General features: G+C 43.5%; 1 protein-coding gene across 1 annotated transcript in view; it reads left to right on the top strand.

The window, feature by feature from the left end:
• The window catches only part of LOC127659536 (gamma-aminobutyric acid receptor subunit alpha-2-like), a 162827-nt gene that overhangs the window by 65404 nt on the left and 75911 nt on the right, over positions 1-21512 (top strand). The window contains exon 5 of the mRNA XM_052149401.1: positions 9338-9558. Coding sequence (XP_052005361.1) covers positions 9338-9558 — 221 coding nt within the window. The remainder of the gene's footprint in view (positions 1-9337; positions 9559-21512) is intronic.

Genomic DNA, 21512 nt, shown 5'->3' with positions numbered 1-21512 from the left:
AGGAGGCTCGGTGGGCGGAGCCGTAGGAGGCTCGAGAGGCGGAGCCCGGGGAGTCTCGAGAGGCGGAGCCCTGGGAGGCTCGAGAGACTTGAGAGGCGGAGCCCTGGGAGGCTCGAGAGACCTGAGAGGTGGAGCCCTTGGAGGCTCGAGAGGCGGAGCCCTGGGAGGCTCGAGAGGAGGAGCCCTGGAAGGCTCGAGAGACTTGAGAGGCGGAGCCCTGGGAGGCTCGGGAGGAGGAGCCCTGGAAGGCTTGGGAGGCTCGGGAGGCGCTAGCTCTTGGACGGTCATGGCTACTGGTGCTGGCTCACTGACGTCTGAGGCTGCAGGCGCTGGCTCAGGGACGGTTGAGGCTACAGGCGCTGGCTCTGGGACGGTCCAGGCTACTGGAGCTGGCTCTGGGCTGTCTGAGGCTACAGGCGCTAACTCAGGGACATCTGAGGCTACAGGCGCTGGCTCAGGGACGGTCGAGGCTACAGGCGCTGGCTCAGGGATGGTCGAGGCTACAGGCGCTGGCTCAGGGACGGTCAAGGCTACAGGCGCTGGCTCGCTGACGGTAGGGGCTGCAGGCGCTGGCTCGCTGACCAGGGCAGGCATAGGCGATGGCTCGCTGACCGGGGCAGGCGTAGGCGCTGGCACGCTGACCGGGGCAGGCGTGAACTGGGGAGCGGAAGCCTTTCTTCTCCTCCTCCTCCGGGCGGACGAAGCTGGCAGCATTGGCTCCTTGACCAAGGCAGGCATGAAGGTTGGCTCGCTGGCAGGCGTGAAGGGTGCCCACAGTGAACGATGAACCGCAGGCCAGCAGAGTCTCCTCAACGAAATCGCGGAGCGTCCAGCCGCGCGTTGCCGGTGGCAACCGCTCCTTGAGCGCACCGTTCAGGTTCGCCCGGAAAAACACCACCAGGGAGGAGTCTGGGAAGTTGGTGGCACCCGCAATAGCGAGAAAATCGCAGATGTGCTCTTCAACCGGCCGGTTTCCCTGCATCAAGCTCAGCAGCTGACAGTTTGCTTGTAGTACCGCTGGATCCATGTTCGGTCGATCGTTCTGTTACGAATGCAGACGGAGGCAGACAAGGGATGAGGATCCAAACGCGGGTTTATTGACAAAGGACAAAAACAGACTTAACAAATGAAACTACCGCGATGGGCAACATGAAAACAAAACATGAAATCGCAGGAACTGGGAACACGGGAATACAGGAAGACAGGCATGGAAGCAAACATCAACATTAATTGAAACGGTGGGAACATGAACATCCAACAACATTCAACGATCGACAAGGTAATGGAGGAACAGGCAGGGTTTAAATACACACAAGGGCAGGATGATTACAAACGATAAACAGGTGCGAACAATGACACAATGGAACATGGTGACGGTGACACGGAACACGCGGAACAGACAACCAGGGATCGTGACACCGAACATATAAAAGATAATATAATATTAGGTGTAATTGATGATGGTGCCTGTTAATATGCTTATTAATGCATCTTAATACCAGGGAATAATCAGGGCATGTGCACAGCGGGAGTGTGTGAGAAAAGTGAAGTCAAAATGTATGCACTAGGCTAAAACATTTTTCTTGTTTCTTTTCTATATGTCAAAATGACGGACAGCATTTGGAATTATACGTCAATGTTTCAAAAATATGTACAATCGGGTTAAGTTAAGTGTTTGTGCCCCACCTGAAATAATGAGCCTGATATGCCACTGCGCTCTCTCTCTCTCTCTCTCTCTCTCTCTCTCTCTCTCTTTCTCTATCGCTCTCTATTGTGTTTCTTTATAATCATTAGTATCTGTCAGTAGCTGTGATGAAAGATATGACTTCTGGGAATCATAGAGAATCTTAAACCAACATCATCCTCATGGAAGACCCCCACAATGATGGATGAGGGTGAACCCAGGTGGTTCTGTATCCTGATAAACTTGCTCTGCCTTTAGCCACCAGTGCTGTTTTATCTGGCCTAAATAAAGCCACAATGCGCCAACACACACACCAGTGTAAAGAAGGTCACTATGTCTATGAATGCCATGTGCCTCCAAGCCGTATGGAGGAAAGAAAGCAATCAGAAAAAAGAATGAGATGAAGGGTTGGCAAAGGAAAATGGAGACAGGGGTTATAGAGTGAGCAGTATTTGTCTGACCCCTGTACTGCCCTATGGCCCCAGGGCATTCCATATATAACACTGAGGTGAGTTAGGGACACTCAAGATTCAACTGAACTGATGTTAGACCGTTCTTAAAAGGATAGTTCACCCAAAAATGTAAATTATCATCAATTTATCATCAATTTATCACACTCATACATCCCAGATTTATATGACTTTCTTTCTTTCCAGAACACAAACAAAGATTTTTAGAAGATTATTTCTGCTCTTAGCTGACAGAAGTGGAACCTGAAGTTGCCTTCTGCTGATGTTGCCCATTCGCCCCAATGTTCGACATTATGTGCATTCTGAGATGTTATTCTGCTCACTACAATTGTTCAGAGTGGCTATTTGAGTTAGCATAGCCTTTCTGTCAGCTCGAACCAGTCTGGCCATTCTCCGTTGACCTCTCACATCAACAAGGTGTTTCCTTTCCTTCCTGTGAAATGCTGCTCACTGGATATTTTTTTTGGCACCATTATGAGTAATCGCTATGAGCAGGGGTCACCAATTAGTGGACAACGGTCTGAGTCTGGAACCTGTCTTGATTCCATCTGGACTGTGAGATAATGACAACGGTTGTCCTATCTTAGCGTTTCTACAGTTTTAGTGAGCAGTGCATCAAAACACCATAAGCATTCAGGGGCAATCAACGCTATATCATCTATATCATCTTTTTCTCAAGCACCAAACACACTTTGTTCCTGCTCCGGTGCGTGTTGCCTCTCTCCTTCGTGAGGCATCACATAAAGCCTAATTAGGCAACATAGAGTTCCAGACGAGGTTATTTTAACAACAGCAGCGGAGACACAGTGAGCGCAGCAATGTAGATGGAGACTGCCGTCTTTTGCTAAAACACACTGCAGAAAATGATAATATGGTATATTATTTTTCCATCTACATTTTTTTCCATACATATTTTTCCATCTACATTTTTTTCACGAGTTCGCCTCCCCATATAATCTTTGAGTGATTAAGGGTAAAAGAGTAAAGGTAAGCGAGCACATGGATAAATCATGAATACGTCATAGATTATTGTATCCTTAGACATGTATGCGACCATGACAAATAATGCTGTAGTAGAACCATTTATAAAGTACAATGTTTAACCCCACACAAAATGGGTGAAAGAAACACCAAATCAAAGGCTAACAGCAGTGCTAAATCATAGTAAACTGAAATGAAGCAGCCAGCTTGTGGAGGCAGCCTCGCACAAGGGCCTGCTGTGGGTGAAAAGTTTAGATGAAGACCTTTTTGCAGCTATAGGGATCTGTACCTTTGATATATTGCAACTAATCGGCCAGCTTACAGAGGAAGCCTCACATAAGTGCCCGATCAGGATGGAAGGTTTAGATTAAAGGACCCTAGTATAACCATTGGGAGTTGTACCATAGTTATACTGTCAGATCAGCTTTCTTGCAGAGGTAGCCTCACTCAATGGGCTACCCAGAGACAGGGAAATATGGTGTTTGAAATGAACAGGAAGAGATGTTGACCACAGTTGTAATGCTCGTTACAGCTGCTGTGAAGCGAAGCCAAAGGTTTTAAGCGGAAGCATGGTAAAACACTGCTGCGGCAGTAAAGTGGGCCTCCTGTGGGAGCAGAGTTAAGGCACTACTTTGGCAGTGGAGTAGATGAGATGGAAAAATAAAGATGAAAGTTTGATTGAGTATTTGGGGGCATAGTGAAGGAGCACTTGTGGGAGCGCTGTTGTGTTTCCATTGCTGTAGATGCACTTCTATAAAAGTATGGAAATTTGAAATTGAAAGCACCTGTGGAAAAAATAGAAATTACTCTGTGTACACACCTGTAAGGGAAGCAAAATGTTAATTAGGAAAATATAACCCTTACAGTTATACACACCTACAAGGGAAACAAAAGGTTAGTTAGGAAAAAAACATGACAATTACATTTGTACATGCCTGTAGGGGAAGCAAATGGTTAGTTGGAAATACATGACATTATTACATTTGGCATGGGCAGGGCACTACTGCAGCAGAATCAGGTGGGGCGCTGTTGCTGTGGTATCAAGTAAGGCACAAATTAATTTATTACATTTACAAACACCTGCAAGGGAAGCAAAAGGTTAGTTAGAAAAAACATGAAAACATGAAAGGGGTACTGCTGTGGCATTATCGAGCGTGGGAGGGCACTGCTGCTCATTATAAAGTAGAGCACTGCTGTGGCAGTATCAAGTGGGGAACATGTGGCTTTATTACTTTTATACATGCCTTTAAGGAAAGCAAATTATTATTTTGGAGCTTATATCAAGCTCTATTTATTGTGTGTTGGGCTCATTTTAACCATGAGTGAAAGAAAAGCCAATGCAATGGTTAATGGGAAATTCTAAAAGGCTATTAAGATTACTGCACCACCACTGCACTTGAACGGGAGAGCTCATACTGCGTTTCAAACGGGAGAGCCCATGGAGTGAATGACATGAAATCTCCCACTGCAATCGAATGGGAGAGCCCACACTGTGAATCGGATGGGAGAGCCTTCGACCAATGCGCTGAGACTCACAATGCATTCAAATGGGAGAGCCCTCACTGCAGTTAGAACAGGAAAGCCTGCGTAGTGTTCGAACTGGTGGGCCTCCACTACGATTAAAACTGGAGAACCTGTGGCCAAATTGCATAGGCTCCTACTGCGTCCGAACAGGAGAGCCCACACTGCATTTCAATGGCGGACGGCACTGAGTAAAGAACCTTGCTGAATTGTGGTTTGCGATGGGTATTTATTAATGAGCTATGCCCCTAGACTTTTAAGAAGAAGAAAATGGCAATGGTTGCGGTGCTTGGACAGTGCATTTGTGCTGTTTTGCAGTATAGTGGGAGGTTTAGTTGCATGGCCGAGGTTTAGTCGCACGGCCCAAAAGATGCTGCAGTTGCGACACCTGGACAGCACATTTACGTTGCTTTGCGGTGTCTTGGGATTTTTTACACGACTCGAAAGACGTCAAAGTTGTGGCACGTGCACCGCACATTTGTGCTGCCAGAAATCTGCTTTATTGGTCATGTTGTAAAATAGTCCTAGACTTGGCCTAGTCCTGAATAAACTAAGCAGTTTTCCTGAAGGAAGATTAGAGATACTTCAGGACTAAATTGAGGCTTAAATTAAACCACCCTAGAGGCAGGTTTAACTTCAGATTAAAGTTTTTTGTTAAAGAAGATACATGGATTACTTGGAGTATGTCAATGAAGTACAATGAATACCACCAGCTAGGCAAGTTCTTGCTGACAGAAGTGACCCACTGCAATGTTTTGATGAAATTAGTTTTCGATATCGTTTTCGAATGCATAAAGTAAATGCTGTGGAGCTTATTTCACTTTTGGAACCCAGGCTTTCATATGTTACCCAAAGAGGACGGCCTCTAGCAGTTTGTCTGCAGGTGCTCATAACTTTATGATTTTTGGCATGTGGCACCTTTCACAGAGAAACTGGGGACTTATGTGGTGTCAGTGAACCAACAGTTTGTAAAGTCATTCACGGAGTACACATGGCTATTTGTGAATTGAGAAGACATTACATACTTCCCTGATGCTGCAACCCAGGCAAACTACAAGGTACAATTCTATGAATATGGGAACTTCCAGGGAGTCATAGGCTGCATAGATGGAACCCATATTCCCATAAAATATCCCTCTACTCCAGATGCTGAGGAATACAGGAGCCGCAAGAACTGGTTTTCTATAAATGTCCAAGGTGTATACACTCCCCAGTTACAGTTTTCAAACATTGTTGCACGTTGGAAAGGTGCAACTCATGATTCCCGGATCTTCCTTAACTCATCTCTGTGTTCTCAGTTTGAAAGAGGAGATCACAAGGGAATATTGCTTGGTGACAGTGGGTATGCTCAGAAGAATTTTCTGTTTACACCATACTTGCACCCAACAACAACTGAGCAAAGGCGCTATAACCAGGCTCATATGCGCACTAGGGGACAAGTAGAGTGCATGTTTGGTGTTTGGAAGAGTCGCTTTCAGTGCCTTCGGAAAACACTTCGATTCCAACCAAGAAGATGCTGCACTGTTATCATTGCAACAGCTGTTCTTCACAACTACCTTAAACAGCATGGATGCCCAGATCCCCCGATACTGGAGGATGACAATCTAGATGTACCTCCATTTACAACAGACCACACAGAAGGACTCACCTACAGAGATGCTTTTGCATTGTGTCACTTTAAGTAGTCATTTTTGACATTACCTTTTCACACTTCTGCTGGGATCTGATACATTTGCACATGTAATGAGCAAATTACTGTATTTTAAAAGTAAAAGTGTATTTTTGTCTGGTATATTAAAGAAACACCCAAAACATCCCAAATGATTTAGATTCAGATTCATGCATTTCAAGCTCCTCCTTAAGGTACTCAATAGCCAGCTTTACGTGGATTGTGGCTCTTTTGTTTTGGTGACCAGTACTGGCAGACACTGCCACCCTAACTTCTGAGGGTGTGGAGGTTAAATTACCTTGCAGCACTTCAGTTATGTCCCTTTGACTTTCTCCTTGAAAGAAGACCAGTTCATATATAATCAAATAAATGCACATTAAATGAGAAATGTTTCACATCAAATGAAAGAACCAGAAAGAAATAAAAGTTTGAAAGGAGAGTAAGAAATGCCAAAATATACCCATTGTAGTATGTGTGTGTGATCCCTCATCTGAACTGTCTAGATGGTCATCATCTAGTATGTTCTCCAAAGGTTGCTGGTTCTCCATTATTCCTGTCAGTAAGTCATCCAACTGATCAGTATCTTTCTTTGCAGGTCCTCCACCAGTCTTAAACCTCTCTCTTCGGGCTGCTGCAGCAGTTTTTTTAGGTTGATTTTTATATTCTTCCACAAAACCTTTATTGAATATAATACTGTAGTGTCAATCCATTTATATCACAAAACAGTGATAAAATACAGCTATCAAGGTAATAGAAGTTGACAATTCTTACCTGAAGTTGTTGTATTGTTCTTGTGGATGTTATTTAATTTGCATTAAATTCATTACAGATGGATTTCCATGCATTCCTTTTCTTTGATTCCACGGCAGATGTGTGCTGTTTGTCTTCAATGGCTGGGTGTCTTGATACTATTGTCTTTAAAAGAGTTATCTCATGCTCACTCAAGTTTTTGGATCGCAGTCTCTTTTCTGCTGCCATTGTTTTCCATGAATTTACTTCTCCAGTTCCTTATGTTTTAGGCTTTCTGGGTCCATTCCATGTATTATATTCCATGCAACGTCAGTCCAGCTAATTCAGACTAGCACAGGTGCTTTTAAATTAATCTTGTTTACTTTAGTGCTTCATATTCCAGGTGTTCTTAATCTCTAATTAGTCTGTGTTTCAGGAAGCCATTTATTGAGCAGTGATTAACTATTCTAGAATAAGGCCTAGTCTTGGCCTAATTTAAACACTGTCTGGGAAACCGCCCCTCTGTGTTTACAAGAATACCTCACCAAGATGGGCTTTTTGACAGATTTTGGAAATGTATTTGACCGTTCAGGCGCTTATACGCATCACCACATGCATTCGAAACACACATGCATGTTCAGCACACACACATAAACAATACAGTTATGCCCTCTGGATTATTATTATGAATATTAACATTGTAATATCTGGCACAGGCCTAGACAATATCACAAATATAGCCGGTTATTTTGTCGTTATTGAAGTTTTAATCAGGCTACTTGTCCGGACAAAATAAAAAACAAGCGTTAATGTAGAGGCCTTATTACAGATGTATTATAATAACTAATAACAACAACCCTATTATTACTATACAAGTAATATTTCTCGAATAATTCCTTATTTGTACATTGCTATGTACAATGGGATCTGGTTGAAAATGCTATGGGATAGACAGTATAGTATACTATACTGTATAGTAACTTTTAGTGGCCATTTAAAGTGAATTCAGAGCACTGTAAACACAATTGAACGCAACACATCCATTATTCTGTGCATGAGATGAGATTCGTGGAGGGAGCACAGACAGAACCACCTCACTTGCGCTCAGAACAGAGCTCCGCAGAGCAGCGCGTGCAGACTGATTGCTTGATTAGATCACAGCCCTTTGCAGTTTAATGATGACATCTCTGATTAATTTTCACAAAATTAAAACAAAAAACTGTTTGCCATAAAAGGGACGTAACACACTGATTAATAAAGTTACATTTAGACGGAAAAAGATGTTAGTCTAAAAAGTTGACACGTGAACATGTCCTGTCACAAACCTGCTTTAGTTGAGCCATCCGAGTCATTTATCAGACAGATGGAAATACTTTCACTTTGCTTTATTCTCATTCTCTGCAGTGTGTTTTAGAGAAAGATGCCTGTCTCCATCTACATTGCTGCTCACCGTGTCTCCACTGCTGTTGCTAATATAACCGCGCCTGGAACTCTATGTAACCTAATTATGCTTTGTGCGATGCCTCGCGTATTTCGCAAGGGAGAGAGGCAACGCGCACGGAGCAGGAAATGAAGCATGCTCGACGCTTGAGAAAAAGATGATATAGTGTCGATCGCCCCTGAATGCTTGTGGTGTGTACAGCTCTGTTGATTTGGCACACTGTTACTAAAACGTTAAGATAGGACAACTGTTGTCATTATCTCATGGTACAGGTAGAGCCAAGCCGGGGTCCGGACTCGGACCACTGTCTGCTGATTGATGACCGCTGGACTAGAACTACTTAAACTCTAGAACTGAACTGCTTAGACTAGAATTTTGTTTAGTCTAGAACTCCCTAACATAAATGTACCTAATGCTAGTCAAAAGCCCAGTTTTCACAGTTATATCAGCCATGTTGACATCTGACAACTATTGACATCTTTGCGCACCACAGTCTCTTGTAGTTGAGAGTGAAAACTGATTATGGAAATGATACGCAACAGACTTTGGGTCATTTTAGGGCTAGAGAAAACTTGATTTTGAATTACACTGGTTTTCTTTGCTTAAAGAGGAACACGAACTCTCCACTTCACTGATGCATTAGACGTTTTTACGGTCATCAAATTGATTGTGATGTTACTATTGTGAATACAACAGCAAATGTAATGCCAGCCAATCAGTGTAAAAGGGTATTGTGTTCCAAATTGCATGAACAAAGCATCAGCACAGCTCTTACCAAAAGAGAACAGTCACAAACAAACCAAAAACATTCTAGAACATCTCGTTATTGTGTTCCTTGGCAGGAGTACACCATTGACGTGTTCTTCAGGCAGAGCTGGAAAGACGAACGGCTGAAGTTCGAGGGACCAATGAATATTCTGCGTTTGAACAACCTGATGGCCAGTAAGATCTGGACTCCAGACACATTCTTTCACAATGGGAAGAAATCTGTGGCACACAACATGACCATGCCCAACAAACTACTGCGTATCCAAGATGACGGCACCCTACTCTACACTATGAGGTATCTGCACAACTTCAGCGGATTTATTTGTAGTAATTGCTTATATGTTTCCGCATTTTTGGGAGTTAAAGCATAGTACTGCCACCCAGCACCACTTCTGACCATTTTAGCACCCTAGGTGAGACAGATGTTGTTAGCGTTTGGGGCGATTTGCGTGGCTCACTCCTTTATTGCCGACTTGCATAGTGACTTCATTATTGGAACTCTTGTCTACAAGAGTGCTCACTCCCTTAATGATCTCGTCGGTCCTGGGGATGAAGCTGATGGCACGCACCTAGAAATGGCCCTGCTCCACCACTAACATCAATTGCTTCAAAAGTGTAGAGGAGCATTTTCACATGATACTCATGCTCATGTTCAAAAAGTAAAGTAAAATGTAACATCATAATTCACATCATAAGACCAAATAAGCCCAAATTTTGCTAAAATGTTTCGTTATTGAAAATGTGATATAAACTTTTATGCATGGATAGGAGTGGTGTTTGGTGGGATGGGTGGGCCCACAATGGGGACAGAAGGCAGTAGAGGTAAAGCTGATGTGCACCAATACAACAATACAGTAATGAAAAGAAATATTAAAGTTTGTTATAATAATGTGATACAGTATTACTATTTTAATATTCTGCTTTATACAATAGTTATATATGGTATATTTCTGTCATATTTACTTCACGTTCACCTGAAGCTTTTATTTTGGAAAAACACTGAAATTGCATTGCCCTGTCAGTGCGTATTTGGCAGTTTACCGTGATCCTCGTTACAAAATTTGCTAAAAGCTGTTAACTCTTCTACATTTCTGTATTTCTGGATAATTTATCACGTTTTTATATTTGTATAAAAACTTTAAGGGGCTTAAGCAGTGAACAGCGTCATGAGCCCTGCACAAGAAAAATAAAAACACCTCACCCATTCAATCTGGGGTGCAATCGAAGCCTTTTATGTTTTAGTTATCATATATTAACATATTGCGATTTTTAAGTTATTTTGAATGAATGTTTAGCACTGAAAGATCCTGAATTTTAGGCAACATAGTTAGTTGCTAAATAAAAATAAATCCCCCTTGAGTGTTCTGCTGTCCGACCAGAGGCCCTAAACATCCTGCTCCCCATGCAATTGCGTGGTGGTTAACAGCGCTACTGTGCGCAGTGGAGAAATTCCTTTCTTTTGAATGCACGTCTTATTAAGTATCTTAAGTAGTTAATATAAATAGGTGTTTCTGCAACTTTTTCCTTTTTGTGAAGGTCTAATCAAAACTGAATTGGAAACTTTATACCAGGCCTTCATCATTTATTATTTGGCACTTTTCAAATGCCTTATATGTTGGCTATATTTTGGACTGTTTATTCTTGTCACAGACCCAGACTTTCAATATTACACTATGAAAATCCATAAGAAAATAACAATTATTGTATCTTCAAAACTACATTATAAACAAAGTGTGAAATAAACAAACACATTTTAAATATTAATTGTGTGAAAATGATCTCTTAATTTTTAAAAAATTTACAATTGTTCCACAGTTGTGGCGTCATTTCCAACAAACCAAAAATGTTGGACCTAATTAAAAAAAAACTTTTTAAGTTAGTATACTTGTTAACCAAGTCGACAAAAGTGTCAGTGAAGAGCATAGCCTACTTGAGATAAAATATGAGACAAGTGATGTTTGAAGAAAATAATGTCAATTAAAGGTAAATAATGTAATGATTACCTTGTCTTGTTTCACCGTTGCCCTTTGTTTATCATTTTTTGTCACTTTTGTAATTCCTTAGTTTTCACTTTTGTCCCTTGTGAGTCTCCCTGTTAGCGTTCGTGTTCTCCGTTCATTGTTTTCACCTGCCCTCTTTAATTTGCCTTTGGTTTCTGTTCATCACCTTGTTACCTTGTTTGAGTTCTGTTTGTTCATTGGCCCCTTTTTCCCTTGTTCATTTTTCACCCTGTCTGTTTGTTCAGTCACTGTCGGTCGTTGTTTGTGAATGGATGTATGGATCGTTTCATGTTTGCTGTTCTTGCCCCCTGATGTTGATTCGTGTTCGTCCGAGGTTCCCTTTCCCCTTCGTGGATGTTTGTCAACATGTGTTCACCCGTGTCTCACTGTGTGTTTGAATGCACTTTTCCCATCGTGGACTTTTGATTTGTTCCAGTGTTTGTGTTCTTTTCATCCGTGTGTTAGTTTGACTTTGAGTTTATTTTCCCATCGTGGACTTTTCTTTTGTTCCCGTGTTTTCTTACCTGTGTACCTTCATTAATAAAAAACGCGTTTGGATCCGCATCTACCGTCTGCCTTCTCCTGACTCCCCACATCGTGACAGAATGACCGACCATTACTATGGATCCAGCGGTCCAGCAGGCTAACTACCAGCTGCTTTGCTTGAAGCAAGGGGACCGACCGGCGTTGTTCCACATTTGTGACTTCGTCAAACTGGCTAGCGTCTCTGACTTCCCGCACTCTGCCCTGTTGCTCTACTTCAGGGGCAACCTGAACGCATCATTGAGGGAGCGGTTGCCGCCAGCAACGCACGAGTGGACTCTCTGCAGCTTCGTGGAGATGACTTTGCGGGTCTGCGGCTGGCCGGTAACCGTGGACGTCGCTGAGGAGGATCCTACCTCGCCTCCCTCAGTGGTGACTTTCCAGTCACCCATGGCGCTTCCTGTCACACCAGTCCCACCTGTCAACGAGGTCACCCTCATGCCAGTCGCCTTCCATGAGCCAGCGCGGCCCACTTCGTCTGCCCGGAGGAGGCAGAGAAGACGGGCTTCCGCCTCCCGGCCCGCGCCTGCCCCGGTCTGCGAGCCAGAGCCCACGCATGTCACTGTGAGCGAGCCAGAGCCCACGCATGTCACTGTGAGCGAGCCAGAGCTCTCGACCGTCCCCGAGCCAGCGCCTGTAGCCTCAGACGTCAGTGAGCCAGCGCCTGTAGCAGCCAGCGCCTGTAGCCTCGACCGTCCCTGAGCCAGCGCCTGTAGCCTCGACCATCCTTGAGCCAGCGCCTGTAGCCATGACCGTCCCTGAGCCAGCGCCTGTAGCCTCGACCGTCCCTGAGCCAGCGCCAGTAGCCATGACCGTCCCTGAGCCAGCGCCAGTAGCCACGACCGTCCAAGAGCCAGCGCCAGTAGCCATGACCGTCCAAGAGCCAGCGCCATTAGCCATGACCGTCCCAGAACCAGCGTCACTCGAGTCTTCCAGGGCTCCTCCTCTCGAGCCTCCCAGAGCTCCGCCTTCCGAGCTTTCCAGAGCTCCGCCTTCCGAGCTTCCCAGAGCTCCGCCTCTCGAGCCTTCCAGGGCTCCGCCCCTCCAGCCTCTCGAGCCCTCCAGGGCTCTGCCTCTAGAGCCTCTCGAGCCTTCCATGGCCCTTCTCCCCGAGCCTCCTACGGCTCCACCTCCAGAGCCTCCTACGGCTCCACCTCCCGAGCCTCCTATGGCTCTGCTCCCAGAGGCTCCAGAGCTTTCTAGGGCTCCGCCTCTCGGTCCTCCTACGGCTCCTCCTCCAGAGCCTCCCATGGCTCCGCCTCCAGAGCCTTCCACGGCTCCGCCTCCCGAGCCTCCTACGGCTCTTCTTCCAGAGACTCCTGAGCCTCCCACGGCTCCGCCTCCCGAGCCTCATACGGCTCTGCTCTCAGAGAACCCACAGCCTTCTAGGGCTCCACCTCTAGAGCATCCTACGGCTCTTCTCCCCGAGCCTCCTACGGCTCCGCCTCCCGAGCCCTCTTCAGCTCCGTCTCCCGAGCATCCTACGGCGCCACCTCCATCGGCTCCACCTCCAGAGCCTTCCAGGCCTCCGCCTCTAGAGCCTCCTACGGCGCCACCTCCATCGGCTCCACCTCCAGAGCCTTCCAAGGCTTCGCCTCTAGAGCCTCCTACGGCGCCACCTCCCTCGGCTCCGTCTCCCGAGCCTCCCTCGGCTCCACCTCCCGAGCCTCCTACGGCTCCGCTTCCCGAGCCTTCCAGGTCTCTGCCCCTAAAGCCTCCTACGGCGCCCCCTTCCTCGGCTCCGCCTCCTGAGCCCTCCTCAGCTCCGTCTCCTGAGCCTTCCTCAGCTCCGTCCCCAGAGTCTTCCAGGCCTCCGCCTCTAGAGCTGCCTACGGCGCCACCGCCCTCGGCTCCACCTCCTGAGCCATCCTCGGCTCTGCCTCCTAGGCCTTCCTTGGCTCCCCCTCCTGAGCCTTCCTCAGCTCCGTCTCCTGAGCTTCCAGAGCCTCCCTCAGCTCCGCCTCCTGAGCCTCCCTCAGCTTCGTCACCAGAGCCCCTCTCAGCTCCGCCTACAGGACCTGTTCCTGTCCGATGGCCTCCTCCCAGGCCCCCTGAACCGGCCCCTGCTCTACGGCCATCTCCCAGACCACCAAGACCTGTCCCTGTCCGAAGGCCGCCTCCCAGGCCCCCTAGACTCGTCCCCGTCTTGTGGCCGTCTCCCAGGCCTCCTCGACCTGTCCCTGTCCTGTGGCCACCTCCCAGGTCCCCTGAACCAGCCCTTGCCAAGTGGCCAGCCCCCGGGCCATCTAAACCGGCCTCTGTCCTGTGGCCACCTCCCAGGCCCTCCGAACCGGTCCCTTTTCCTTGTCTACCCCTTGTTGCCCCCTGGACTGTCTGTCTGCCCCTCGTTGCCCCCTGGACTGTCTGTCTGCCCCTCGTTGCCCCCTGGACTGTCTGTCTGCCCCTCGTTGCCCCCTGGACTGCCTGTCTGCCCTTCGTTGCTCCCCTTGGTCTGTCTGCCCACCACAAGCTTCCCCCCCAGTCAATGGACATTTGTTCTTCCTGTTTTTTGCTATGTCACTTTTGAGCGTCTGGAATCCGTTCCTTTAAGGGGGGGCTCTGTAATGATTACCTTGTCTTGTTTCACCGTTGCCCTTTGTTTATCATTTTTTGTCACTTTTGTAATTCCTTGTCCCTTGTGTATCTCCATAGTCTCCCTGTTAGCGTTCGTGTTCTCCGTTCATTGTTTTCACCTGCCCTCTTTAATTTGCCATTGGTTTCTGTTCATCACCTTGTTACCTTGTTTGAGTTCTGTTTGTTCATTGGCCCCTTTTTCCCTTGTTCATGTATTTAAACCCTGTCTGTTTGTTCAGTCGCTGTCGGTCGTTGATTGTGAATGGATGTATGGATCGTTTCATGTTTGCTGTTCTTGCCCCCTGATGTTGATTCGTGTTTGTCCGAGGTTCCCTTTCCCCTTCGTGGATGTTTGTCAACTTGTGTTCACCCGTGTCTCACTGTGCGTTTGAATGCACTTTTCCCATCGTGGACTTTTGATTTGTTCCGGTGTTTGTGTTCTTTTCATCCGTGTGTTAGTTTGACTTTGAGTTTATTTTCCCATCGTGGACTTTTCTTTTGTTCCCGTGTTTTCTTATCTGTGTACCTTCATTAATAAAAACCGCGTTTGGATCCGCATCTACCGTCTGCCTTCTCCTGACTCCCCACATCGTGACAAATAACACTTGTGAGCACAATAATTTTATTGGGTGTCATTTCCAATCAAGCTGTAATTTTGTCAAATTGTGCAAAAACATTTTTAATTTTTGCAAATTGTGCAAAAAGAAAGTATTTAATTGTGTGTATTTAGGATACATAAAATTTTAGCTATGAAATAAGCATTAGCCACACAAAAGATTCAACCATTTAATATAAAATATGGTCATATGATCATTTCAATCAGCATTCTCTCCACCACAAGAGTTTGAGATGTGCATTATACTGTGATGGGAATTTTCATTAAAACAAAAACACAAATAGTGTAAAGACTTGAGTTGCCACCAACAAACAGTACGCAACCCTGCGACTTGATTAATACTGTTTAACAGTTTCAATGTTATCCGAAATAACTTTAAATGTGTGCAAGTGTTTAGATGTATTTCACCCTAATTAGCCTCCCATAGTGGAAAGCACCCTTGCACTCCCCCTCCCCCTCTCTTTAGCTCTCACACACGGACACACACACAACTCGGAAGCAAGTCAGCACACAGATGTTTAGCAATGGAAACGCTACATACAATGATAGTGACTCATGCTGCTGAGATCTTTAATTAAAATTACATCTTGGTAATATAAAGTGATGTTATTGCTGACAAGAGCTGCATTAAACCAAGATAATTCCACACACAATCTCTCTCAGTTTCTCTCTCTCACTAACTCACACACACCTACATGTACACACACCACCTTTTTTCTCTGATGCTGAAAAGCAGTGTATCTTACGTTGCTAGTTCTAAAGTGACGTTTTTGAAGGCTTGGGCTGTCTCAAAGCTAGACAGTGAATCTGTGGTGGAAGAAAGTAGTTCCACTCACAAGAGCATTTTTAGGAATGATAAAAGAAAATGTCTTGATATGAAACCCTGAACATTGTCTTAAGGTGTGGTAACCATGGGATAAGTGGAATAATTGACTCTTGTCTGTTGAATTATTGAAATATAATGCACCCCTGAGGTGTAACTGCATGGGAGTGTGCATTGTTTTTCAATAATTCAACGGTCCACCATCAATTATTTCTTACATATACATACATATCAATTTTGCAGTGTGCCTACCCCAAAAGCTGTATGATTTGACCTCAATATTTAATAATAAATAGCAATTATTAATAACAATTCTTCCACCAAGTAACATACCGAATTTGCTTGGGCGGCTGCCGAACATTTTTTAATGCCATAAAACCCTATCTATATTTTTTTAATTCTCTCGTGTGAAGCCCTGCCCACTGATAAACCTATGTTGTGCTCATAGATATTTACATATTGTGATATACACAATATTGAGCTTTTGAGCAAGATTGAGCTTAAGTTGTATTGAACCAGAAATATTCCTTTAAGACAGACTGCCTCAATCACCTTCAAATTTTATCGTATATAAAAAACATTAACTGAAATTGAAATGCGACTGAGACCGAACATTCTCGCTAACATCTTCTTTTGTGTTCCTAGGGAGAAAGAAAGCCAAACGGGTTTGGAACAGTAACTAAAACAATTGGGACTATCTCTTTAAGCAGAACAGTTCCCTTTACAATAAGCATTTTTCAAGAGTTTGCTGAGTGTGCAAACATTATTGTGTATAAACATAAGTGTAGAGCCGCACCGCCTCATCAATCCACTTAATTAACTCCAAACGAAACCGAATGAGCAGAACTCGTGATGTATTGTCATGTGTCGTGTACACAAGCAGCCTCATCCAACAACACAGCCTTTCATAATGAATCTCCTCTCTGTTCATCTGGACACTGCTCCAGAACACATCATGACACTTCAGCACATACCCTCTCAATTTTTTTTATGTCTGATAAATCACTGTTTTGCTCTGAGCTCCTCCTGTGTTCACAAATGCTTCTCATTGCTGCCTAATCAATACATGGCTTACTCAGACCAGGAGTGCAGGAGGAGACAGAGAGAAAGACAGAGAAACTCTCAGAATGAAATCGGAAGATAGACAGAGTAGAACGAAATAGAGAGAATAGTAAAATAGATTAGAAATATTCTGAGATCCAAAATGGATATCTAGAATTAACAGTTCTAAGAATACTAATAAGGGTAAGATCTATATTTGAAATAGTTTGTTTCAAGTCAGTATTACACTTCTAGGATCTGTCCTGTAAAAGACAGGTTTGGTCCATCTATGCTCAGATGTAGAGAAGATGGAGTGTGAATATTGGATAATCCCCATTTGGCTGGACAATCCATAACAATTTGTTATTTTTCTCAGTTGTAGTGATTGCGAAGTTTCTGCATTTTGGCTTTGTAGGGCAGTATATGTAGAGCTGCACAAGGTATTACAAATTATTGTAATAAATTATTGTCTAGTGTGATTGTTAGACCCCAAAAGGCTGTCTTGTAATTAGATGAATATAGTCAGCATTCACGTTACACTTCAAAGTGAATGAATGGAACTGTGATCTTATATTCCTGAGACCCGAGCATGACCGCTGTGAGCATTTTCCATTTCCCTTTTTGATTTGTATCTAGTAGCCCTAAGCCCTAAGAAACATTTCCTAAACAATGATGTATTCAGATGTGGACAGTGCGACTAAGTTGTGAAATTTAAATAATACCAAGCCATAGAAAGTCAATTTTATTTTAATGAAATTGTTTCCATGAGTGTTGGTTATTCATGTTTTTGAGATGTTACAGACATTACATCAGAAATGAGCATAATTAATTCTGATTCAACGTAATGGCCAGCATCATCCAATCACTGCCAACCATGATCAAATAAAATAATACATGATCAATTCTGAATCTATGTACTGATAACCATTGTCGCATGTCTGCCAAACATGTTAAGTAGTTTAAACAACATCTGCAGCCTGAAACTGAACTTTTGCTGTAGAGCTATAGGATGCCCCATTGCTCTCTAATTATCGATTGACTTAACCTCCAGTGTGCTGTCTGTCTGCACTTGTGTCAGAACAGTTTGAAATGCACATTTGTACATTAACTCCATATAAAGCCTCTGAAAGCAAAAAAATTAGGTTCGGAAGCATATTCTCAATGTGATTATGCACAGTGAATACAGGATAATTTAAGGAAAATGAGCCTATAGTCCATGTATGTGGTCATTGTGTTTAACAGTATGCCTTTTCGCGATAAATCAATGACATTTTAAAAATAGCATACACTGTAAAAAAAATTTGCGTGAGTTTACAGTAAATTCCTGGCTACTAGTTGCAGTGGTGGAAAGTAATTTTTTTTTTTACTTAAGTACTACTACTGTATAAATAATGAACTTGAGTACAAGTAGAAGTACTGAGAAAAATGATGACTTAAGTAAGAGTAAATAAGTAGTTTGCTGAAAAACTACTCAAGTAATTGTTACATATATATATATATATATATATATATATATATATATATATATATATATATATATATATTAGGGCTGTCAATCGATTAAATTTTGGTGTCCCAATTAATTAATAACAATTAATCGCATATGCAATATTTGCTGAGAAAGCCCCTTATATAACAATAATTAAATATATAATGATTATACATAATTATCCATCCATCCATCCATCGTCAACCGCTTATCCTGTGTACAGGGTCAGCGGGGGCTGGAACCTATCCCAGCTAACATTGGGCGAAAGGCGGGGACACCCTGGACAGGTCAGCCAGTCCATCGCAGTATACATAATTATATCAATATATAATTATACATAGTTATCTTTAAATATTAAAAATTATATATATATATATATATATATATATATATATATATATATATATATATATATATGAATATTCTTTATTTATATATAAATAAAAAATATTCAGATAATTAAAATGCTTTACATTCTTGTGGCAGAAGAGTTCATCATTGATAAGACAATACAAAAAATGGCTTTAGAATACAATGTATTGTTTACTACCATATTATTGATCATAAGTCAATTATTGGCACACAGTTCACAGCAATCCATTTCACAAGTGAATTTGTCAATCAGTTGAGATTTATTATGATTTTTTAAATTAATGCTTACAAAACTTTTATGTCTAGAGCCAAAAGGTATATTAAAACAAACAACAACAAAAAGGAAAATAAATAAATTGTTTAAATAAAAATATCAAATTGTTTACATATTTCAATACACTTTACAGCTTTCTTGTTACTCAAATTGGAAATAGTTCTTAGGTATTGCTGAACTTCTGAATTAAAAATTAAACTAATGGTTTATAACCACCATACTTACATTTATGAATACTAAACTTTGCCAACAAAATCAGAACATTAATCAAATAATATTCCTTGTCCGAGACATGTCATTGCTAAAAAAATTGAATAAAACATTTTCAAAACAAAGTTGAAAGCTGGGAATAACATGATCTCTAAGAATTTTGCTGAAATCAGACCAAAAACAAGTCGAGTAGAGACAACTCCAAAATAAATGAAAAAAAAAATTCTGTTTGCAGACCACAAAATGTAAAGAATATATCAACATCACAATTAAATCTCTCTACAGTCAGACATGCTTGTGTAGCGTCTCGGTTGCGCTGCATCATAAACATAAAATGTTTAGGTCACTGTGTCAACTTTTAATACTCAATCTTTAAACATCTTGATATCCCTTTGAGTGTTTTGAATGCAAGAACGCCTACTGAAGTGTTTTCTTCACTGTATAAACTGCACGTTGCTCATACAGCTGAAGTTTCACTTACTGCCCTCTGGAGTAAACAGGTGGTACTACAAGGTTGCATTTCTCAGGAACCTTCCAAATTATGGTCTGGGTGAAGTGCGATTAAATGCGTAAATTTTTTTTTACGCGTTTATTTTTGTAAAATTAAACGCACTGAATTAACGCGTTAAATCGACAGCCCTAATATATATATATATATATATATATATGTATATGTATATGTAAAGCGGGTTAAGGAAAAGGAGGAGATGAGAACCAGCTTGACAGTATAAATAATAGTTTTAATACAAAACTGAACGGAAAACACACAATCATAAACACAGAGCAGCTGTCTGTAATTCTCTCTCTCTCTCGAACCATCGTCACCGGTCATCTTTATCCATTGCGTGCCCCCATCAGACTGATTGGGGACCGGGCGTGCATTGTTCCAGCACAGCCCCGCCCTCCTCAGATCTACACTCCTCCCGGCGTTGCCTCAGGCCGGGGAGCCCCTGGAATGATAATCGGGCCTTCCGCCCCATCTGCCACAGATCATCCCTGCCTTGCTCGACCTGGGAGGAGGCAGGAGGGTAAAAGCAACAACAAAACAAAAGAGGTGAGGGATAAAGGCCAACACGGAGCGACAGAAAGAGCGAGAGAGGAGAGAGAGAGAGAAAAAAAAATCTCACTCACCGGTTCTCTGATGCGCCGTCACGTGGTCCCCGATCACTCCTCCACCCTCTCAGGCAGACGGTAGCTGCTCCTCCAGCGGACCCCCAGCGGACAGAACGCCCCTCCGCATTCTTGGCGACCCGTGGGGACTCTCCTCCACCACTGGCTGAGGCCCTACCACTCCGGGTGGTCAGGGATTTGCTTCCGTCCTCCCCTCGCGTACGGCGGTCCTTTTGACCCCTCCGTGTTTCTGGGGGATGGCAGGGCACTCCTCAGCCCCTTCGCTCCAGGTGGTCGGGGAGTCCATTCCTCACTCGCCTCGCGGACAGCGGCCGTTCTCCGCATCTGGGAAGTCAGGCTACTCAGTCCCCCGGCGGATGGCAGTGGCACTCCCCTGAGTGGACGGCAGTGTCGAGGACTCCGCAACGGGCATCCGTCCTCCTTCCCGGGTTTCGGCACCAATGTAAAGCGGGTTAAGGGAAAGGAGGAGACGAGAACCGGCTTGACAATATAAATAATAGTTTCATATAGAACTGAACGAAAAACACACAAACATAAACACACAGAGCAGCTGCCTGTAATTCTCTCTCTCTCTCTCTTGAACCGTCGCCACCAGCCGCATTTATTCCTCGCGCACCCCCATCAGGCTGATTGAGGACCGGGCATGCATTGTTCCAGCCCGGCCCCGCCCTCTTCCGCTCTACAATATAGTATAGGCTTCCGTTTTTAGAAAACAAAGACATTCTTGTTCTTGAAAGAAATTGCATTAAAAATACTGGAAAAATCATTCATTGTCAATATTATTATGGTTTGAAATTATAGTTTTAAGTGGTATTTAATACATTTTTTCTTTACCGTGATGGCAAACATGTGCTGTGACACCTATTCCTTACAAAAGCATTCTAAAGTGCTAATTTGGTACTCAAGAAAATTTCTGTATTATTAGAACATTTGAAAATGGTTGCGCTACCAGGCGGGAATCACAATACAGTGGGTTTTTCCCCATTTGCTGTGGTATTGAGATCTTACAAGTTGCTTTACACTTCAAAGTCAAATTTTGGTTTTAAAAATAGGCAAAAAGAAACCCATTTCTCCTGATATTCTATTTGCTCCTAAAGTCTATTGTTTTAGAGAGATGAAAGGCTATTCCATGCATTACTGTTTTGAAAAAATATCTCTGACCAGGATAGAGAGGGA

Source organism: Xyrauchen texanus, chromosome 19 (assembly GCF_025860055.1).
Source record: "Xyrauchen texanus isolate HMW12.3.18 chromosome 19, RBS_HiC_50CHRs, whole genome shotgun sequence".
NCBI classification, from domain to species: domain Eukaryota; kingdom Metazoa; phylum Chordata; class Actinopteri; order Cypriniformes; family Catostomidae; genus Xyrauchen; species Xyrauchen texanus.
The sequence above is the reverse complement of the archived record's forward strand: the minus strand, read 5'-3'. Positions and strand labels throughout refer to the sequence as shown.